Here is a 14,912-nt window from a genome sequence, read left to right as displayed (position 1 = left end):
CTCTCCATTCTTCAAAGCTGAAAAGGAAGTGAGTCGGGGTTAGTATCAACCAAATCATGAATATAAAATGCAAATCAGAATCCAAAATTCCACCTTTTCTTCCTCTTCTCTTTGTTTAGTTTTTTTTTGGGGGGGGGCGGGGCGGGTAAACGGGGGCAGGGGGAGCTTCAGTATTTGGGAATACTGTTGCTACAGGCATATATCGTTTCTGCCATTTTGACATAGACTCTGGGTAGAAGAGAAAAGTGGAGCGCTCTGTATCATTTCTCTCTCCTTACTCTGTCCCAGTGGTCGGCAAACCACGGCTCGTGAGCCACATGCGGCTCTTTGGCCCCTTGAGAGTTCTAACGCCACTTCTTCAAAATAGACTCGCCCAGGCCGAAAACCGACTTCTGCGCGTGGGCCACGAAGTTTCAATCGCACTGTATGTGCGCGCCCGCACGTGGTATTTTGTGGGAGAGCCACACTCAAGGGGCCAAAGAGCCGCATGTGGCTCGCGAGCCGCGGTTTGCCGACCACTGCTCTGTCCACTTGCATCTGGCTCACACCTTCACCCCTCCTCTTAGTCTTGCTCACTTTGCAAGACCCCTTGCCCACCCCCCTGGCTTTTGCTAAGGTGGTCAGTGGCCTCCAATGAACTAAAGTCTAATGGGCATTTTTCAGTCCTCATGTGACTTGAATTTTTAATATGAATAGGCAGGATTGACTCTTCTCCATCTTTAAATGCCTTTTTTCTTTTGGTTTCCATGTCACCATTTTTTCCTGGTTTCCCTCCTGCCTTGCTGACTGCCTCACAGCCCTTTGCTGGCCGTCTTCTGCCCAGTTCTTTTTTAATATATTTTATTGATATTTTACAGAGAGGAAGGGAGAGGGATAGAGAGTTAGAAACATCCATGAGAGAGAAGCATCATCGATCAGCTGCCTCCTGCACACCTCCTACTGGGGATGTGCCCGCAACCAAGGTACATGCCCTTGACCGGAATAGAACCTGGAACCCTTCAGTCCCCAGGCTGACGTTCTATCCAGTGAGCCAAACTGGCTAGGGCCTGCCCAGTTCCTGAGTCCCCTTCCATTTTCATTCCACATGCTCACCACAGGCCATCTCAACCACACCTGGGACTTTACCCTTACACTAGTGTTCTCATGACTATATCTTTCTTCTAAGCTTCAGGATCATGTGTCCAAATGCTTGGCTGTCTCAAAAGTCCCTTTAATTCAGCTCATCCAACTGAACTCCTCCAACCCTTTCCACACAATTGGGCAAACCAGAAACCTAGGCCTCATCCTTGAAACTATCCCCATTCTAACACCCAGAAGCTGTTCCCACAGGGTTCTGCTTAGTGTCTTTCAGCCCATCCTCTCTTATCGTTATTACTACCATCCTAGTCCAACTTCATCTCTTCTGAATAACCGCCATAGCCTTCCAAGCAGCTACCCTATATGCACTCCTACTTCCTTTCAGATTCTCTATGCTGAAGCCCAGGTGATGGTGATGAAATGCAAAGCAGATCTTATCATTTTCCTACCTCACCTTTCCAGTTGCTTTCAATTACTCTTGAAATACACAACACAGCCCTGCGTGGTTTGGCATCTGCCCCCCCCCCCCCCCCCCCCCCCGCTCCACCCTGAACTCTCGGCCTTCTTTCAGTTCCTCCGGAGCCCAGTGCTCCCTCCCATCCCAGAGCCTTGCCCAGGCTGAGCCTCTCTGCTCACCCTTCCCCTTCCACACAGTGCTCGCCCACTCCTCCTTCAGATCTCAGCTTCAATATCACTTCCTCAGGAAACTTTTTCTCACACCAAAGATGAGATCAAATTTCTTGCTAGATGCTGTCCTAGATCTCTGTAGATGCCCTCTCCCACCCCCCACCACACACACACACACACACACACAGAATTTATCACAATATGTAATTATATCTATGTTTAATTGTGCAATTCATTTCTTATTTGCCACATTAGTCTGTAGCCTTACGAGGGCCGGGTCTGCATCTGTTTTGCTATGGTCTTTTCTTCCTTGGTTTTTGCCCTTTTTATTCTTTCAATGTAAAATATTCTCTCTACTTCCTCACTGTGCATTCACCTGATTAATTCCTATTTTCTTCAGTCTCAACATAGACATTGGTGTCTCTTCTTCCTCTTTTCGAAGGCTAGGTTCGGTATCCCTCTGGTGTGACCCCACAGCACCCTTACATGCATTTGCTGTATTGCATTTATCATACTACTAGAGGCCCAGTGCATGAAATTTGTGCACGGGTAGGGTCCCTAGGCCTGGCCAGCGATCAGGGCCGGTCAGGTTTCCCGCCTCCTGGCCTCCCTGCCTCCTCCTTCCCTCGCTCCCTCAGTGCCCCGCCCCTGCCACTGGTCGCCTGCCATGTTCCGTGCCGCCCTCTGGTGGTCAACGCACGTCATAGCAAGTGATTGAACTCACAATCTCATGGTTGCACTCCCAAGGGGACAATTTGCATATTAGCCTTTTATTATATAGGATATTATAATTGTTTGTTCATGTCTTCCTTTTCTAGGAGACTCTAAGCTCCAGGAAGGCAGGGTCTGTGTCTTGTCTATCATTTGTTTCCCCAATGCTTGACACATGCTTCATACACAGTAGGCACTCAATAATTATTTGTTTAATGAATGAATGTTAAGTAGTAGTATATTAAAGTGCTTTGAAAAAGTTAAGCATGCTACAAAATGTATTATTTTGGTTATGAGGAATAAGACACGAACATTCGAAAGCCACAAGTCCCTGTACAACTGGAAGCAGAAGAAGACATGAGGTGCTAGTGGGTCACAATGCACAAGTGAAGGATTTCACGCCCCAGACAAGATGTTGGAAATAAGACCACCTTGGCAGCATTGCTGCCCTCTGGGAAAGACACCATAAAGGCTAGGATGTTCTCCAGGACAAAATAATATCTAAAAAAAAATAGACCTGGAACTATCTAATACAATCTTCATTGAATGTAAAGAAAAGTAACTATATTTGTAAGAAATATTATTAAAGGGGTGAGTGGCTGGTGCCTGGAACCTGAAGAGGGAAGTCCAAAGACCCTGTCATTGCCTCTAGGGCTCCAGCATCCACCTGGGCAAGGGTGCCCTGACCAGCTGGCACATCAGCCTCAGTGAGACAAGACCTTTGAGTTCTTCAATAGCTACCTTCATGCTATGCATCTAAGCAAAATTATGGGTACAATTATGAGTACAAGCTATCTAGACTTTTCTCCAGGGAGAGAATGTATAGACCAGTGGATACACTCTAACCTATTCACCAGTTATATTTCTCATTATCAATTAATGAGTCTCTTGAGAACTTGGTTAGTGGGAATTGGTCCTTCTCAACATTGGGTCCACTTACAAATGTAAGGTTGTAGAGCTGGGGGCCAACAGCTAGAGCCAACCACCTTCACTGACATTCCTAGCTTGTTTCTCTATGAATTCAACAAATTTAAGAGGGAAAAAAAGTTTTCCCTTTAGCATATGTGTTAACTTCTGTGGAGGAAGAGCTATTTATTGTTATTTTGTTTTGTTTTATTTTGCTTTTTGAGGATCAATATTAAGGATTTTTATTTTGGTAGAGGAACACCCAATAGAAAGGCACATTATTAAATTCAACCTTTAAACTAGTGTAATCTTTGAAATTGTCTTAAAACACAGAAATTACTCAAAATTCATGTAGTACTTTACACATTTTTAAAATTTTTATGCAAATCTACTCTGAACTGAGAAAAGTTTTAACTTATTAAATGACCTAAAATTTCTGTTTTACATTGATGTTCTTCCATTGGCAGAGAAAGCAGACAGCTCTGAAAGAGAAGCTCTCATGTCTGAACTCAAAATGATGACTCAGCTGGGGAACCACGAAAATATTGTGAATCTGCTGGGGGCGTGCACGCAGTCAGGTAATCAATTCCCCCTCAGAACTCCTAGTCAAACACAGGTTAGCCTGAGGACAAAGAGGACATTCGTTCTCCTGTTTCCTCTTTTCTCAGTCACAGGGTGGGTCCTCACACCCTAGTGGAGTGAGACATGAGTAAGCAGATGGGTCAGTAGAGGATGCCTCTTGTTCTTGAGATATACCCCATGATTCTAACCCACTTAAAAAACACTCACCACACTGCAAGTACATTTTGTGGGTTCTCCCTCTACCTTTTCTCCAGCTGTGAAGGACTGCCGAACTTGGCCACTGCCCCAATGGGCTGCTTCAAAGAAGCACAGCCAAAACGAGATTTCAAACTTTATTTTCCTAGAATTCAATGGAACACGCACTCTGATTTTTTCACTTCTGCCTAGAAATACCCGAACAATGTGTCCAGGGTTATTTTTTTTTTCTGGGACAGCTGGCCTGGGACTGGGTCTAAAAGAAGAGCAAAGGAGAAAATGGAACTCAGAGAGGATTAGGGATAGTCCTCCCTCTTCAGGAAAACCGTAGGTCAGCGTATATTTACCAAGTGCTCATCATGCATCGGACATATTAGTTCCAATTGCAAACTGGAGAATCCGGGTGGACAGTGGTTATTGGTGAGGCTGCATGTACAGGGGCCCAAGTGGAAGGTAAGGAGGCACTATTTTACAAAGGAGTTTGAGTGAAAAGCTGAAAATGAATTTAAAGTATAAGAAGAGATAAGCTCAGAAAAAGTTTTACTCTCCCAAAATCAGGGGAGAAGTGAGCTCTCACAGAGTATAAAATGTTCCCTGCTACACAGACATCTGAAAAAATTCCTGGGTGTTTGTCTACCTACAATTAAAACTGTCACTATTTCAGGGCCAGTTTACTTGATTTTTGAATATTGTTGCTATGGTGATCTTCTCAACTATCTAAGAAGTAAAAGAGAAAAATTTCACAGAACATGGACGGAGATTTTCAAGGAACACAATTTCAGTTTTTACCCCACTTTCCAGTCACATCCAAATTCCAGGTAAGAGAATAGGTCAAGGGTTCCTGATTATGCATTCTAGGACACATACAAAGTATGATGGTTAAACACCTGTCCTCCCCCTACACCCCCCCCCCGCCCCAACACACACACACACACACACACACACACACACACACACACACACACATACACACACACACTCACACACACTCAGCTGGCCTCTACAGGCTACACTCCAGCATTGTGGAGTCTGGGTTCTAAGACCTCAAAAAGTCATTTATCTTTGATAAGAGTTTCCCTGTTGATTTGGAACGATGGAGCCTTTCCTTCATTACAGCCACTGTAGCTGAGCCAGTCTCTGTCCACCTGAGCCTAAATCACACCCTATATATACACATATTTAGTTTTGGAAAAGGTGAGTTATTCAATCCTCCCTGGCCTCTGGTTAACACGTAGGTATTGGTAAAAGAATGAACACATTTCCAAAGTCCTGAACATGTTCATAGGGGTCCCGGGAGTGTTGCACAAAAGCGCTCTAACCTCATAAGTTGGATTTAAAAAAATAGGCTAGATCCATTGACATAATGTGATGGGGACAGAATGAAGCTGTGGTAACATTTGTCTCAGTGCTCTGCGTTGTGTACTCCTCCATCCGTGGGAATCCTGACTCAGCACTGGCAGAGTCCTTGTTTTGGAGTGTATGGACAAGGGCTGGAGAAGTTTGGCGGGATGCTTGTCCTTATCCTTGGAAATGTCTTGCTGATTGCTTGAACATCGTAGCTCTATAACACCATTCTCTGAATGAATTCACAGGCATTGTGATGGAATCATTCCTGCATCCACAGCGCTTTCCTACTTCCCTGCGTATGTGAAAGCTCTCCGTTATCCGAAAGGCACATTTGTCAGAGGCTTTTATCATTACTGGGGGACTTTTGGAGGGTGCTTTTGAGATCAAGCTTTGTTTTCTTAGCAGGTGTTTCAGTGCAGGCCTTTGGCTTTCTAAGGTCTGAGACAGACCCAGCGTCAAAAGCTGTAAGGCCCCACGGAGATCCCCATGCACGTCTTTGTGCGGCTGCCCTTCACCGATTTATACCTGTCACACTAGTCTCCCTTTTATACTCACTTCTCAGCTTGTAATGTAAAACTGAGACAATTCTCATGTCATCCGCATTCTAGAACAGGGTCTGTCCTAATGAGTCAGATGTGTGTGGCCAGCAGTCCCTGGTTAGTAATAACCAAGGCTGGTGAACTCAGCGCCTTTGATTCAGTCCATCACTAGGCTATGAAATGCACTGAAACAGTTACTTTTGGAATATTTGTGCATTTTCAGAGATATGGAAACTATAAGTTGGGGTAAACTTGTATGCTGGAATAAATTGAATTATTGTCTGTATATACTAGTAATACATAGACAGTTCCTCAGTGAAGAGTTCTATATTATATACCATAAAAGAGATCGGCATTATTACTATTTATTAATTTCACAAGAAAAGGAAACAAGCTTTGCAAAGGTCACCTTGAAAAAAGGAGGATGGTAGAAAATGTAAAGTTCCCTGTAAAAGATCTGTGTTGCTTGAGCTGTCACAGGAAGGGGAGCCCAGTTTAGAAACACAAGACTGGGGTGCAGTTGCACTCTTCACAGCTCCATGATTTCAGCAAAGCATCTCCATCTCACCAAGGTTAAGTTTTTTGGTTAATCCTCACCTGAGGATACTTTTTCCAATGCTTTTCAGAGAGAGAGGGAGGGAGGAAGAGAGGGAGGAAGAGAGGGAGGGTATTTGAAGGAAGAGAGAGAGAGAGAGAGAGAGAGAGAGAGAGAGAGAGAGAGAGAGAAAGAGAAATGAGAGAGAGAAATGAGAGAGACACATTGACTGGTTGCCTCCTGCACACAACCCAACTGGGAATCAAACCCACAACCCTTCGGTACGTGGACCAATGCTCTACACACTGAGCAACACCGGCCAGGGCAAACCTAAATTTTCTTTTATAAAATGTGACTTTGACACTAGCTTATAGACTTGTGGTAAGGATTGAGTGAAGTCATCTTTGAACTGTGACTCCATACAGATACCAAACCCACTCTTCTCCCAGTTAGAACGGCTCAATTACACAGATGTTTTTAATTCCACAAAAAGTAGACAAATTGATGCTGTGCTTTTAATTTAAAAGCCCATTTATAATGGGAATTAATTTCTTTGATGAATTGTATTTTTAAAAATGTCTACTCAGAAGAACATAAATAATGAAATAACAATTTTTTTTTAAATAGTATGCCCGGTTCCCAAGAAGTTCATATACATCAGGACACAGACCATATCTCAGGATTCAATGGGAATTCCTTTCAACCCAAAGGTAATATTTTATTCTAATTAGTAGCACTTAAAAATAGAAATGGATAAATGAGTTCTGTTATCTTTTTAAAAAAATGTGTAGATGCAAAAGCATGTTTTACATTGCTACTGTTATCTATAGGCTCTGTGAATATATATTTGCTTTAAAAGTAGTTAAAAAACAACAATTTATGTATTGTGAATCTTATGTCAATATTTAACTAATGAACACTGGGGGCTACTTATTTGGTCAGATTATTCTTCCTAAAGTAATAAATTAATTAGAGTCATGCCATTACCTGGTAAGTGGAAAAGATGCTGAGTTCTGGAGTCAGACAGAAGTTGGGTTAATCTCTGGTTCCTTTACTTTCTGGCTGGATGACTTTGGATAACTTATTTAACCATCGGAGTCACAATTTTCTCATTTGTAAAATGGGCCAAATGATACTTCCCTCACAGACTATTAAAAGGATCAAATAGAAAACATCAAGTATACAATATGGCTCCTAAAATGGGCTGCCGTGCTCGTCTTGGCACCTCACCTAACTGTGGCCTTAATAATCTCATAGAGATTTACTAAGGCAACTTCTTAGAGTTTTGGCAAAAATGAGGACCAGTTCTATTTTACAGATGAAGTTGAATATGAAAACCAAAAAAGGTTGGAGGAAGAAGAGGACCTGAATGTACTTACATTTGAAGATCTTCTTTGTTTTGCTTATCAAGTTGCCAAAGGAATGGAATTTCTGGAATTTAAGTCGGTAAGCTTGTTGAAGAAGAAATTAAAACAACAAAAGATAATTTTGAAAAAGATGTATTTTTTTTCTTGTTTATTTTAACTTTTATCCCTTAGTCTTATCCACTGTTGGAATCATCTAGAATGTTATCTGGTTCTTGGCTAATCTATACTAATGAAAGGGTAACATGGTAATTAGACCGGCTCAACCAGACATCTTCTGGACGTCTGACTTGCTTCTGGACAAAGCCATTGTGGTGGGGGCCAAGGCAGAGACTGCTAGGGACAATCAGGCCGGCAGGGGAGCAAGCAGTTAGGGGGCAATCAGGCCGGCAGGGGAGGGCAGTTAGGGGCGATCAGGCCAATGGGGGGGGGGGCAGTTAGGGGCCATCAGGCTGGCAGGCAGGAGCAGTTAGGGGGCGATCAGGCCAGCGGGGGGGGCAGTTAGGGGCGATCAGGCCGGCAGGGGAGGGCAGTTAGGGGCAATCAGGCCAACGGGGGGGGGGGGGGGCGGGCAGTTAGGGGTGATCAGGCCAGCAGGGAGGAGCAGTTAGGGGGGCGATCAGGTTGGCATGCAGAGGCAGTTAGGGGCAATCAGGCCAGCAGGGGAGCAGTTAGGGGCATCAGGCTGGCAGGCAGAAGTGGTTAGGTGCAATCAGGCAGGCAGGCAGGCGAGCAGTTAGGAGCCAGCGGTCCCGGATTGTGAGAGGGATGTCTTACTGCCGGTAGTCGGACATCCCCCAAGGTATCCCAGATTGGAGAGGGTGCAGGCCGGGCTGAGGGACCCCTCCCCCTGTGCACGAATTTCGTGCACAGGGCCTCTAGTCTATATATAAAAGGTTAATATGCTAAGTGTTCCCTCCCACCATCCGACTGGTTGCTATGACGTGCACTGACCATCAGGGGGCAGATGCTCAACGCAGAAGCTGCCATGATGCGCACTTGCCATTTACAGAGAAACGGCACCGTGGACCTGGTGCTGACAAAGCAACACTCAGCTTCCCCCAAGTGAGACACATGCCCTGCCACCACCCCGGAGTGACAACCCACCAAATCACTGCCAATGCTGGCGAGACCCCGTGGAGCAAAATGCGGCCCACAACCCAGCTCAGCCCGGAAATGGTGGCTGTGGGTGCTGGGTAATGATGTCATGTAGCAACGCCCAGCTTCCTCTCCCTAGCTACTAGCCTCCTTGCAGTTTCTTCAGCCCAGGAACAAGACTTGCTTTATAGCCAGGTAGAAACATTTACACTTTAACCAAATGTCTGTGAAGGGTTTTCCTGTGCCTCATCTCATTTGATCCTCACAGAAATCCTGGAGTAGGTAGATAGGAGACTCAGTGGAATCCTATTTTCTTTTTTATTAGCCAGAAAACTGAGATTTAGAAAGCTTAGAAACTTGACCCGACTGAAAAGAAATAAGAAATGGTGAACCTTGAAAATGACTTCAGGTTTTCTCACTGTGCAGAATATAGTCAAACACTGCTGCAGTTAAATATTTTACCCTTTGTTCTCCCTCTGTGATCTACAATAATAATCTGCTTCATGTTGATATTTACTGCTGTGTTGCTGACAATTACCTGAAAGAGAAGTTGGGGTGCTTCACTGGGCTGGAAAAAGTTTAGCTACATCAGAAAGCAGGTCTAATTAAGCAAGTTTATTCTATATCAATAAAAGGTTAAGTTGACTCATGCATGTGCCATACATATAAAGCTCTTGCTGGCGCCAATCGCATGTGTGTGTTTCCATTTGCCATTGTCAATTGTGAATTTGGTTAACACTTCTATTATAGAGAAAGGACAAATAGTGATATTAAAATATTTCTTCAAATTGTTTCCCTTTCAATGTGCACGAATTTGTGCACTGGGCCACTAGTTATAGTATAAAGGCTCAGGAGCCCTTCTTAGATAATGGTTATTATAACTCTCCCAGGCTACCGTGACATGTCCAGACAGGAAGTCCTCAGGAATCCCTCCTCACAACAAGGTGTAGCAGTGTTGGTCCTTCCTTAGACACTTCAGGTTGTCAGGCCATGCCTTGCACATGGGCACTTGACCCAGGGGGTGAGAGGCTCAAGCACAGAGTTCCCTGCTTTCTAAGCCAGCCACCCTGGGTGCCTTTGTCTGTTTCACAGCATCCTGCTATGGGCAGCAGCCCTGGAGACCTGCCTACTACCTCCTTCGCTGCTAATTCATGATCCTTCAGGGCTATGAGGAGAAGGTCCTGGAGCCTGCCTCCAAACATGGCCTCTACCTCAATTTTGCAATCTTTCTATAACCGCCTTTCAGCCCTGCTGTTCCCTGACATTTCAAGTGTCTCCTGCCTATAAGCAGATTTAAGCCATTCCTCCAGCTACTTTCTGTCCTCATTTGCTTGCCTTCCATTATCTTCTCTTTATTTCCCAAACTTTTCTCCTCTTTTTTCTTTGAGTCTTTTATTTTCTTCCTCCCTCTCTACTCCACTTTCCTCCCTTTGACTCCTTTCTCCCTGAGTTTGGAGAGAATCATTTCAACTGTATTTTTTCCTTTAAAAAAAGTACTCTCTAATACCATGTTACATGTCAGTTACATCTCAGTTTTTTAAAAGAGTAACATGAAATAAACCAATAGCTTGGAAGACTAGAAAAAATTCTATGCATAATAGCAACTAAACCTATAAAACATCTTAAGATAAACATAACAAGAAACATCCTATATAATAAAAGCCTAATATGCTAAGTGTCCAGTCCACTGGTCGGCTGATTAACCAATCAAAGCATAATATGCTAATGATATGCTAAGGCTGCTCAACCACTCACTATGACATGCACTGACCACCAAGGGGCAGATGCTCCAACCAGTAGGTTAGCTTGCTGCTGGGGTCTGGCCAATAAGGACTGAGTGAGATGGACCAGACATGCCTTAGAGCCCTCCTGCGATTCCGCCCCGGCTGGCCAACCTCCCCAGCCCTTATCATACACTGGTGGGGTCCCTCAGCCTGGCCTGTGCCCTCTCGCAATCCGGGACCCCTTGGGGGATGTCAGAGAGCTGGTTTTGGCCCAATCCCACAAGAGCAGTGCTGCTCAGCCAGAAGCCAGGCTCACTGCTGGTGAGTGCAGCAGCGGTGGCAGGAGCCTCTCTCACCTCCGTGGCAGTCGGACATCCCCCAAGGGCTCCTGGACTGCAAGAGGTTGCAGGCGGGCTGAGGGAACGTCCCCCAAGTGCACGAATTTCATGCACTGGGACTCTAGTCTTTATATGAAAGAAACCTGTGAAACTTTACTAAAGGGCAAAAAACAAACTCCAGATAAATTAGTTCTACTATATTCATAGGAGACAATGTTTAAAGGGAAAGTCAATTTTCTCCAAATTAATTTGTATATAGGGATAGGCAAAAGTAGGTTTACAGTTATTCATCTGAGAAACGACATGCAGGTTATGATTATTACAATAGCCTCATTAACTATGTGTTATGAGTACTCACAACTGTAGACCTACTTTTGCCTACCCTGTATTTAGCACAACCTCAATTAGAAGTGCAAGAATTCCACCACCACCCCCTCCCCCCCCCCCCCCCCCGAGGATATTAAAAGTACTTATTACCTTCTTTGCTCTTCCTTTCCAAATTTGGACATCCTTGCTCAATAGTTTTTTAAAATTACTGTCTCATAGTATTTTCTTTTTTTTTAAAAAAAAATATTTTTTTGGTTTTTTACAGAGAGGAAGGGAGAGGGATAGAGAGTTAGAAACATCGATCAGCTGCCTCCTGCATACCCCCTACTGGGGCTGTGCCCGCAACCAAGGTACATGCCCTTGACTGGAGTTTTTTTTCTCCATCACCGTGATAAGAGTGCTGAAAGACAGCTCTGAAAATCCCTTTGGGAGCTCAGCCGAGGGCCGCGTTGTGTCTCTTATTTATAGCAAGATACGACATCGACTCCGTTTGATCTCCTTTCTCAGAACCCACCCCCTTTGGCCTCTGAGAATGTTCCATAAGCAGCCACAGTAGCTGGAGAATTGGGCCCTGGGTTCGCCAGCTGACGTGGTTACATTTCATGGTGCCTGCTTATGACCCAGCAAAGATAAGACACCGCACGAACTATGCATGTGCTCATCTGTAACTCCTGCTGAACTCAAAGCCAGAAGAGAGATTGCCACTGTGAGACTGCACCACAGCAGATAACTCCCGTATCGTTCCTTCCAGTGTGTCCACAGAGACCTGGCAGCCAGAAACGTGCTGGTGACCCGTGGGAAAGTGGTGAAGATATGCGATTTTGGATTGGCTCGAGATATTATGAGTGATTCCAACTACGTTATCAGGGGCAATGTGAGACTGCTGTTTCTTACACGTTTTCCTCCCATTATTTTGTGTTTTGTCATTGTCATGGTGAACATGTACACTCACTGCAGTGTTGATTAACATCCAGACGTTTCCTCTGAGCAGTTTGCTTTCTTATGCTGAACAAATTTTCTGCAACTTCAGGGAATAGTTTGTCTGTAATAAAATTTGCGCAAAACAGCAACACATCTATCTTGGGGCTCGTCAGAATAGGTCATTTAGGGTCTTTTGAGTACAAGCCACACTAAAAAACAAATCTCATTACTTGCATTTATTTCCCTTAACTATAAAGTGACTATTGAGTTATGTTTTCAATGATGGGAATAACTAATATTTACCATAAAGTACTTAATGTTAATCAAATATTAAATATAAATTTCTATAAGGCACAATATGTAAATTAAATATTAGTTAATGAATATCTTTTATCCTATTGCTATTACACAGGGAAACCTAGAATATGACTAAATTTACTTGTTTAAAAAATACTGAGGACAGGTGTGTTATTTATAAGAAAAGTATTAGAAATACTAGGAGATAACATTGAGTAGTTGAAAGAGTATGATTGTTAGGAATTACACCTGGATTCAAGCCCCTATTCTTCTTCTTTGGGGCTCTTCATTTTTGGGGTTTCTAGCTGCTTTATTGTCCCTACTTGTAAAATAATAACAAATGCTGATATCATGCTTACTGCTGTTCTAGGGGCTTTACATATATTAATTCAGTTAGGTCAGTTGTCGGCAAACCGCGGCTCGCGAGCCACATGCAGCTCTTTGGCCCCTTGAGTGTGGCTCTTCCACAAAATACCACGTGCGGGCGCGCACGTACAGTGCAATTGAAACTTCGTGGCCCATGCGCAGAAGTCGGTTTTCGGCCTGGGCGAGTCTATTTTGAAGAAGTGGCGTTAGAACTCTCAAGGGGCCAAAGAGCTGCATGTAGCTCATGAGCCGCGGTTTGCCGACCACTGAGTTAGGTCAAAAGTACCCATTTGTGGGTGAGGAAACTGTAGCACTGACATGTAACTTGCCCGTGATTACACAGTCCAAAGATGAGAGTGTGAATAGTCTGAGCCTGAGTCTCTGTATAACCACGATGTACAGTGTTTCCCATGGGGAATATACACTGATCTCAGTCAGCATCGTTGTGGGAATGAACCAATAAAATCCACATGAAAGCTCCTGTCCAGGGTAAACATCCAATAAATGTTAAAAATCAAATTCAACCATATTTCCACTAGACTCAAATAATCCTCTGAGCTGATGTTAGATCTGTGCTTCATTGTAGCTGACGTCACAAATATGATGAATGCTCACCTATGGCGATGCAGTTTCTGCCCTACTAATTGGCGGTCACTTCTGTAAGAAGCTGAGTCACATTGGCAACTACAATTCACTCATTCAGTTGATCACATTAGCCAGACTAGCCTGCTTGGTTCTATCAGTTCATCAGTTTGTGGAGGATTTAAGATAGGGTTTCTATCTTGAGTTTTTATTTTACTTGACAGAATAAACGTGCACTGCGAAGGGTTCCCTAACCCATGAAGAAAAACTATTGCACAATGCTCTTCGTCCCTGTCTCGATTCTAATCTGAGGCTGTGCTCATTTAAAACCCCCGTTTCATGCTACTGGAAATTGTTAAAGCCACAGAAGCCTGCCTGCTGTCATTTCTGGAAGTAATGACATATGCTTCCTTCACCACATTTTCTTGTGGAGAGCATTTTCACTGAAATTCTTCCAAGAAATGCTTTAACAAAATCATGCACTGATTCATTAGTATCCACTTACCTCCAGGCAACTGACTAGCTACCCCTTAATGGAAAGTATCTACTGTTAAGCTTTTCAATTGCAAGCACAAGTTTTTGTTCAAGTTACATTTTAAAGAAACATGGGCGGGGGTTTTCTTAAGGCTACTATGTTTGAATGCTAGTTTGATATGAAACACTGCCCATGAGGAGTATGATTTTCTCAATAAAGCATTAAGAGTGGCCTTAGGAAGATCAAATTTACCTTCTAGCTCACAAGAGACAAGAAGTGTTTGTCTTCATGGAAAACTCACCATTGATCTCTTGGATTTTACACAGGCCCGCCTGCCTGTGAAGTGGATGGCTCCTGAAAGCTTATTTGAAGGGATCTACACAATTAAGAGTGATGTCTGGTCATACGGAATATTACTCTGGGAGATATTCTCACTTGGTAAGTTTTGCAGTTTGCTGCCCTCTCTGGGCACTGGGCTTCTGGACAGTCTGTCTTTCTGTGCCCTCCTCAGCTCCTAAGTCAAAGAGTGGATGAAATGCCACCTGGAATGCGCCCAGAGCTCCCAAGTCTTACTTCTGTTGCAGCAGGTGCCACTTGATGTTTTATTTACTGGGGTCCATAGTTCTGTCGTCAGCGCATTGCCTGTTTGACAGCTGGAACCATGATTTGGCCCAGTAACAGCCCAGCACAATTTAGCGTCTGCTCATTGGAGCTCTCCATACATTTGTTAATTGAATGAATGAATGAATAAAGAAATGAAGAATGAGCCCTAGTTGGTTTGGCTCAATGGATAGAGTGTCAGCCCATGGACTGAAGGGTCATGGGTTCGATTCCCATCAACGACGCATGCCTTGGTTTCAGGGGTCCATACAGGAGGCAACTGATCAATGTGTCTCTCTCA

General features: G+C 43.9%; 1 protein-coding gene across 2 annotated transcripts in view; it reads left to right on the top strand.

Moving 5' to 3' along the window:
- FLT3 (fms related receptor tyrosine kinase 3) overlaps positions 1 to 14,912 on the top strand; it is a 79,016-nt gene that overhangs the window by 52,115 nt on the left and 11,989 nt on the right. For both annotated transcript variants that reach the window (XM_079775792.1, XM_079775793.1), the window contains 6 exons: positions 3,789 to 3,899; positions 4,763 to 4,916; positions 7,147 to 7,229; positions 7,838 to 7,965; positions 12,122 to 12,244; positions 14,338 to 14,449. In XM_079775792.1, the coding sequence (XP_079631918.1) occupies positions 3,789 to 3,899; positions 4,763 to 4,916; positions 7,147 to 7,229; positions 7,838 to 7,965; positions 12,122 to 12,244; positions 14,338 to 14,449 (711 nt within the window). The remainder of the gene's footprint in view (positions 1 to 3,788; positions 3,900 to 4,762; positions 4,917 to 7,146; positions 7,230 to 7,837; positions 7,966 to 12,121; positions 12,245 to 14,337; positions 14,450 to 14,912) is intronic.

The sequence above is a fragment of the Cnephaeus nilssonii genome (genome assembly GCF_951640355.1).
Source record: "Cnephaeus nilssonii genome assembly, chromosome: 6".
Taxonomy (NCBI): Eukaryota; Metazoa; Chordata; class Mammalia; order Chiroptera; family Vespertilionidae; genus Cnephaeus; species Cnephaeus nilssonii.
The sequence above is the reverse complement of the archived record's forward strand: the minus strand, read 5'-3'. Positions and strand labels throughout refer to the sequence as shown.